Source organism: Musa acuminata, chromosome BXJ1-5 (genome assembly GCF_036884655.1).
Source record: "Musa acuminata AAA Group cultivar baxijiao chromosome BXJ1-5, Cavendish_Baxijiao_AAA, whole genome shotgun sequence".
Classification (NCBI taxonomy): Eukaryota; Viridiplantae; Streptophyta; class Magnoliopsida; order Zingiberales; family Musaceae; genus Musa; species Musa acuminata.
The window spans coordinates 27,034,515-27,042,005 of NC_088331.1; the positions used below are offsets into that span (position 1 = coordinate 27,034,515).

Here is a 7,491-nt window from a genome sequence, read left to right on the forward strand (position 1 = left end):
GAAGGGTTTTTCGGAAGCTCGCCGGAAGGTTCGTTGGTGTCACGCCCCTCAAAATATCCATGATTTTTAAAATTTTCGTCACAGACCAATCCAGGATCCAAACTAACGTTTGAGGACACTGAAAACATTCTATACATATTCACATCCATAAAACCTGTGCAGTTTATAATCATATATCACATCACTCGATAATTCACATTTATGGCAACCCAAGCCAACTTGACAAACATGAACAACATTTATAAATCCACAAGCTAAATAAATTATACAATCAGAACTCCAACTATTCACCACAAGTTCATATCACCATAAATTAGACTTAACATTCTGAAATTCCAAATAAGAGAGATCTCCTAACACTTTGACACAGTATATCCATTTCGGTTCATCGACAACATTTCATTACATACAAGACATACTTATACAACAATATCATAATAACCAACCAGACTTGCCCATTATTCTGAATAGCTATCCACTGCCTCAGCCCAAATCAAACATCTCGAAGAGTGACAAGCTGACCTGAAAGATTTATATAACAACGGAGTGAGCCAAAAACGGCTCAGCAAGTGACAAAGCATATTCAGAACAAAAGGAACGGTTTCAAACGAGTAAGGTATCATAATGCAAGGCAGAATACAAGAATTCTCAAGGATACCATCTCAATAGATACCAAATCATACGTATCATGTCATTCAAAACATATTTGATCCATAACGAATGGGGCATAGAGTAATTGGAACATATCAATGGCAGATAGGACATTTCAGAACATATCAGTTCATAGCAAATGGAGCACAGAGTAATTGGAGCATATCAATGGCATATGAAATGTTCCGGAGCATATCAACGGCATATGGAACATTTCGAAGCATATCATCAGTGAATGAAGCATTTCAGAGCATATCGAAAACAAATATCGTATAGAAGCTCAAACGTCGTCTTTGACGTTGCAAACATATCAATCTTATCCAAAGCATGTACAGAAACACATAACCAAAGCTCTGGATATCATATCAAACATACAGAAGGTGTAGTGGGATCTCAGTCAGAATGTGATTCATCCATTTCTGAATGACCACCTGACAAAAGTCTACAATATCCCACATAACGGGACCCCACAAAGCGGGCAAATAAGCGCATACCAGAATATCCCACAAAGCGGGACCCCACAAAGCGGGCAAATAGCGCATACCAGAATATCCCACAAAGCGGGACCCCACAAAGCGGGCAAATCAGCGCATACCTTTTACCATTTCTGGCAAAGGTCCAGACAATCCCACACACCAGAGTACAAAAGGATAGTTTCAACAATAAGTAGCATATATCGGAAGCACACGCAGAACAACAAACGTACATGTGCCTTTACGAGTCAATCCGAAGTAAGCAATAATCTTTCACAAGTATATTCAGATTTGAAGGGAATTGAAAGCAAGGGCACATATGGAATCCAAGCAATCACAAATAACTCAATTCAATAAGAAGATTTGATGAATTCAATGTCCAAAGGAATGAAACTGGAATAGGCACATATCGAAAGCAAATGCGGAACAATAGGATATACATGTGCCTATATGAGTCAATACGATATAGCATAAACGTTACACAACAGTTTTCAAGAATGCAATAATTTTAAGGACAAGAGCATACAAGAATTCAAAGTAGTAATATAAAGCTCAATTGAATAAGAAGGCTAAAGGATATCAATTTCCAAAGGAATGAAACCAGAATATGAGAAATCGACCAAAGCTCGATTTCTGGCAGAATACAGAAGGCACATTGAACAAATGATTCAAACTATCAATCGTGCTCCAATTTACTCAGAAATAATCATTGGATAATACTTTCAGATAAGACAGGCTTCATATGAATTGAACTGTCCAACAGAGAGAGTTACAAATAATTTGGTAAGCAAGAGTCATAGAACAAAATCTCTGTTGGCAGAATTCATAATGTCAGATTCAACAGATAACTAGGCAGGTGTTTGGATTTCAGATCTTTCAATCCATATATCAAAGAAAGGTCTACGAGTCTAGTTTCCAATGAAATCAGTTTTGAACAAATCAGAGTTTCCACAAAGTCTTATAGGCAGCTCGGTATCAAAAGGTCAGAATCTCAAAAGTTGCACAGATTCGAATCGTTACGTTTCAAACAGGAGATATAACAAGTGCAAGGCTAGAACAATTCAAAGTTCCTCATATTCAAAGCAAAAGTAGAGATAAAAATGACAGTGAGGAAGATCAGGATACTTGCAATAAGACATATCAGAGCAATTATAGGAGAAACGATCAGGGAACTTGCAATAGAAAGGATTGAAACAAGCGGGAAACTTGCCTTTCAAAGATTTCGATCCGAAGATCCAAAGAAGGTGCCAGCCCAAATCCTTCTACTTTTCCTCCGTGTCCTCTCTCTGTTTCGTTTTGTGCTCCCGTTTTCTTCCTTTCTTCGCAACTACACCACGTGTCGAACATCGAGGCACAGTCACCTGCTCTCTCTTACTCTCATTCCTTCTTTTTTTCTTTCCCAAACGCAGCTGTCACAGCCGCCGCCGTTGCCGCTGCTACAATCGCAGCCCCTTCCACCGCACTACCTTCCTTCCTCCCTTCTCTCACAGACATAACTGCTGCATACGCAGTCGCTGCCGCTGCGGCCGCAATCCCGTCCGCAGCCCCTTTTTTCCCCCTTTCCTTTCCTTTCTTTCCCGGCTGCAACTGCCGCAGTCGCAGTCGCAGCCATGGCCGCAGCCACCACAACCGCAGCCTCTTCTTCCTCTGCTACTCTATTTCCTCTCATACTTCTCTTCCAACTGCAGCTGCCACTGCCGCAGCTGCCACCCCTTCTCCTCTTCCTCTCTTCTTCCTCTCCTTCCCTTTCTCTTCTTCTTCCTTTCCTTCTCTTCTTTCCCAGCCACAGCTGCAGCTGCCATCACCGCAGCCGCAGCCCCTTCTCCTCTTCCTCTCTTCTTCCTCTCCTTCCCTTTCTCTTCTTCTTCCTTTCCTTTTTCTCTTTCCCTGCCACAGCTGCAGCTGCCATCGCCGCAGCCGCAGCCCCTTCTCCTCTTCCTCTCTTCTTCCTCTCCTTCCCTTTCTCTCTTCTTCCTTTCCTTTTTCTCTTCCTCTTTCCCTGCCATAGCTGCAGCTGCCACAACCGCAGCCGCAGCTACTTCTTTCCCTTCTCCTCTTCCTTCTCCTTCCTTTCTTCTTCTTCTCTCCCCGCTGCAACTGCTGCAGTCGCGGCCGCAGCCACGGCCGCAACCTCTCCCTCCTCCCCTGCTCATCTTCCTCTTCTTCTTCTCTTCCAGCTGCAGCTGCCATCGCCGCAGCTGCAGCCCCTTCTTCCCCGGCGTCACACACACCCTCTCCTCTGTTTCCTCTGCAGGAAACAGAGGTATCACACCTCTTTCTCTTCCTCTTCTTCTTCTTCTCCTCTTCCCCTCTTCCCTTTTCCTCCCCAAGGCCACACATCTCCTCGCTGCAGCCTTGCCGCAGCTATCTTCTTCTTCTTCTTCTTCTTCTTCTTCTTCTTCTTCTTCTTCTTCTTCCCTTTTCATCCTCAACGCCCCACACATCCTCTCCTCTGTTTCCACCTGCGGGAAACAGAGGTGCTGCAGCCCTGGCTGCTGCAGCTGCCTCTCGCTCCTCTCCCTCTTCCCTCTCTTTTCCCTCTTCTTCTCCTCTTCCCTTTTCCTCCCCAACCCCACACACCTCCTCGCTGCAGCCTTGCCGCAGCTATCCTCTTCTCTTCTTCTTCTTCTTCTTCTTCTCTTCTCCCTCTTCTTCCTCTCTTCTTCTCCCCACGCCCCATAGCTTCTCGCTGCAGCCCTCGCTGCAGCCACCTCCTCTTCTTCTTCTTCTCCTTCTTCTTCTTCTCTACTCCCTCTTCTTCCTCCTCTCTTCTTTTCCCTCTTCTTCTTCTTCTTCTTCTTCTTCTTCTCTTCTCCCTCTTCTTCCTCTCTTCTTCTACCACTCTCCTTCTTCTCCTCACGCCCCACCGCTGGAAGAAACAGAGTGCGTGGGAGGCGGTGGGATAATACCGAATTTTCGGTTTTCCCTTTTTTTTCTTTTTTTGCAACTTAGCAGTTTAGTCCTTGTAATTTCTATATTTACATATAGGTCCTCCAATTTACATATAAATCTTTATTAATAATTTTTAAAAGCGAGGGATATTACAGTTGGAAGTTCACGGAGCTCGCCGAGAAAGAGCAGAGCTTGCCGACGAAGCTCGTTGGAACTCGCTAAGATCAAATCGTGAAGTCTAGGAGCTTGCCGGGAGTCCGCAGAATGGTTTCCGAGAGTTCATCGGAAGACCGCCGGAAGTTTGCCGGAAGCTCGCTAGAAGAAGTCTTGACTTGCGGACTTTGTAATAGCTTAGAAAATGTCTTTAAATTCATAGTTAGCACGTTAATTAGGGTTAGGATTAGGTGTTAATCCTATAACCCAAGTAGGGGCCAATTAGGCCCAAGTTCGGACTGGTTTGGACCAAGTTTGGAGCCAAACCAAGTGAGCTGGAATAGTGAAAGAGGTGCCACCGCCAGGGTTGGAGGTAGCACCGCCCAGGCTATGTCTTCCTGCGAGGTTGGGAGGTGCAACCGCCCCAGCCAGGAGGTGCAACCGCCTGGGCTGTAAGGTTGGGAGGTGCAACCGCCCCAGCCAGGAGGTGCAACTGTCAGGGGTGCGAGGCTGGGAGGTGCAACCGCCCCAGCCAAGAGGTAGCACCGCCAGAGCTCAAGTTTCGAGCTCTGCCAGGCGATGCAACCACCGAGCTCAGTCTTCGAGCTCTGGCAGAGAGGTGCATCAGCCTGAGCTCAGTCTCGAGCTCTGCCAGGTGATGCAATCACCAAGCTCAGTCTTCGAGCTCTGGCAGAGAGGTGCATCAGCCTGAGCTCAGTTTCGAGCTCTGCCAGGTGATGCAACCACCGAGCTCAGTTTCGAGCTCTGCCAGGTGATGCAACCACCGAGCTCAGTCTTCAAGCTCTGCCAGGTGATGCAACCATCGAGCTCAGTCTTCGAGCTCTGGCAGAGAGGAGCAATCGCCTGAGCTCAGTCTTCGAGCTCTGCCAGGCGGTGCCACCTCTCCAGTCAAGAGGTGCAACCGCCTGATCCCAGAATTCTGGGATTTGATCGATTTGATCGTTTTGAGCTCGAATTTTGAATTGGGTTGGGGCCTATAAATACCCCACCCATTCAGCACTGAAACGAGCAAGAACTTACCCGAAATCTTGATCTTTTCAGTGGTTCTTAGAGCTCAAAACTGCTAGTTTTCCTCCTCCTTCTGTTCTTCAAGTTTGAGTTGTAAAGAGAGGAGAGAAAACATCTGAAAGGGTTGTCTCCTAAGCCCGTCAAAAGGAGTGAATCTGTAAGAGGGTAATTGGCCTTCGCCTATTGAAGGAAGGCACCTAGTTGACGTCGGCAACCTCGTCGGTGGAGGAAGCCAAAAGTGGAGTAGGTCAAGGCTGACCGAACCACTCTAAATCTCTGGTTTGCGTTTATTTTCGAGCACTTTATCATTACTGCAAACCTCCTCCATTACTACTGCTCTCTGCGCTTTCACGAACAAGTTCTAAGTGCTGTTCTTCCGAATCTGCATTCAGACGTAAATTCGTATTTTCATACATCACAGTTTACGTTTACGTTTGATTCTGCAGAACTGTCTTCCGTGCTTTTACGAACGAGCTTCTTTGCAGTTTACACTTACATTTTGATCCTATTGATAACTGCAAACTGTCCTCTACAATTTTACGAACGAGTTTCAACATTTAGACGTAAAACTGCATTCAGACGTAAATCGACTTTCCTCGCTCAATCATCAGATCTCAGTTCACGTTTACGTCTTGATTTCAACTACATACTGCCTTCTGCGAGTATACAAACAAGTTTCAAAGTTTAGACGTAAATCTGCGTCTAGACGTAAAACTGCGTTTAGACGTAAATCTACGTTTAGACATAAATCTGAGTTTAAGACGTAAAACTGAGTTTAGACGTAAATCTACGTTTAGACGTAAAACTGCGTTTAGACGTAAATCTGCGTTTAGACGTAAATCTGCGTTTAGACGTAAATCTGCGTTTAGACGTAAAACTGCGTTTAGACGTAAATCTGAGTTTAGACGTAAACTGCGCTTAGACGCAAAACTGCGCTTAGACGCAATCTACGCTTAGACGCAAACTGCACTTAGATACAAACTGAGAATTTGCTTTTGCATCATAATAGTTTTTGAACGAACGCAGCTTTTGGTTTTTAATCGCTGTAAGATTTCCGCTGCACTAATTCACCCCCCCCCTCTTAGTGCTCTCGATCCTAACAGTCATAAGATCTGATTGCCTCATCAAATCTTATGTTCCAACTTCGGGAAGCTTGCTTTAGTCCATAAATGGATCTAAGCAACCTACACACCTTATCTGGGCAGTTCTTGGACACGAATCCCTCAGGTTGCATCATATACACCTCCTCCTCGAGGTTCCCGTTGAGGAATGCGGTTTTCACATCCATCTGCCAGATCTCATAATCATAGTGTGCTGCAATAGCCAATAGAATTCTGATGGATTTTAGCATTGCTACGGGTGAGAAAGTTTCGTCGTAGTCAACACCTTGCCTTTGACGATACCCCTTAGCCACTAGCCTTGCTTTATAGGTCTCTACCTTTCCATCTACTCCGATCTTTTTCTTAAAGATCCACTTGCAACCGATGGGTACAATACCTTCGGGCGCATCAACTAGGTTCCAAACCTTGTTGGAGTACATAGAATCCATCTCAGAATTCATAGCTTCTTGCCACTTCCCGGAGTCTATACTCATAATAGCCTCCTTGTAGGTCTGAGGATCAATATCCTCAACATCCTCTCCTCTAATATGTCCAACATATCTCTCAGGAGGATGAGATACTCTATCAGACCTGCGTAAAGTTGAAAATTGTGTATTAGGTACCTGAACAGACTTGGGCTGTAGAGTGGTGCTTGAGCTTGGTTCTCTAACTTCGCTCAACTCTATCATTCTCCTACTGTCTGCGCCAAGAATGTGTTCCTTCTCAAGGAACACTTCTCTCTTAGCTACAAAGACCTTTTAGTCCTCGAGATGATAGAAGTAATACCCACAAGTTTCCTTGGGGTATCCCACAAATATGCATCGCTTTGTCCTTGATTCTAACTTATCGGGGTTGTGTCTTTTAACGTGGGCTGGGCAGCCCCAAATCTTAACAACCTTAAGATCAGGCTTCTTCCCTTTCCATATCTCATATTGTGTAGACACTACCGACTTAGTTGGAACTCTGTTCAGAAGGTAAGTTGCGGTTTCTAGGGCATATCCCCAGAATGAGATGGGTAGGTCAGCGAAACTCATCATGGACCGTACCATATCTAATAAAGTACGATTTCTCCTTTCAGAGACACCATTGAGCTGAGGTGTGTAAGGAGGTGTCCATTGGGATAATATCCCATGGTCCTTGAGGAACTGAGTAAACTCTGTACTTAAGTACTCACCTCCTCGATCTGATCGAAG

The 7,491-nt window shown here is 45.0% G+C and overlaps 1 protein-coding gene across 1 annotated transcript; it reads right to left on the minus strand.

The window, feature by feature from the left end:
• Window positions 1-219: 219 nt before the first annotated feature.
• LOC135674096 (uncharacterized) lies at window positions 220-3,989 on the minus strand. Its single transcript, XM_065183553.1, has 2 exons — window positions 2,335-3,989; window positions 220-522 (listed from the first exon to the last, which is right to left on the minus strand). The coding sequence occupies exon 1, from the start codon at window positions 3,566-3,568 to the stop codon at window positions 2,780-2,782; it is 789 nt and encodes a 262-aa protein (XP_065039625.1). The 5' UTR covers window positions 3,569-3,989; the 3' UTR covers window positions 220-522; window positions 2,335-2,779.
• Window positions 3,990-7,491: the final 3,502 nt, after the last annotated feature.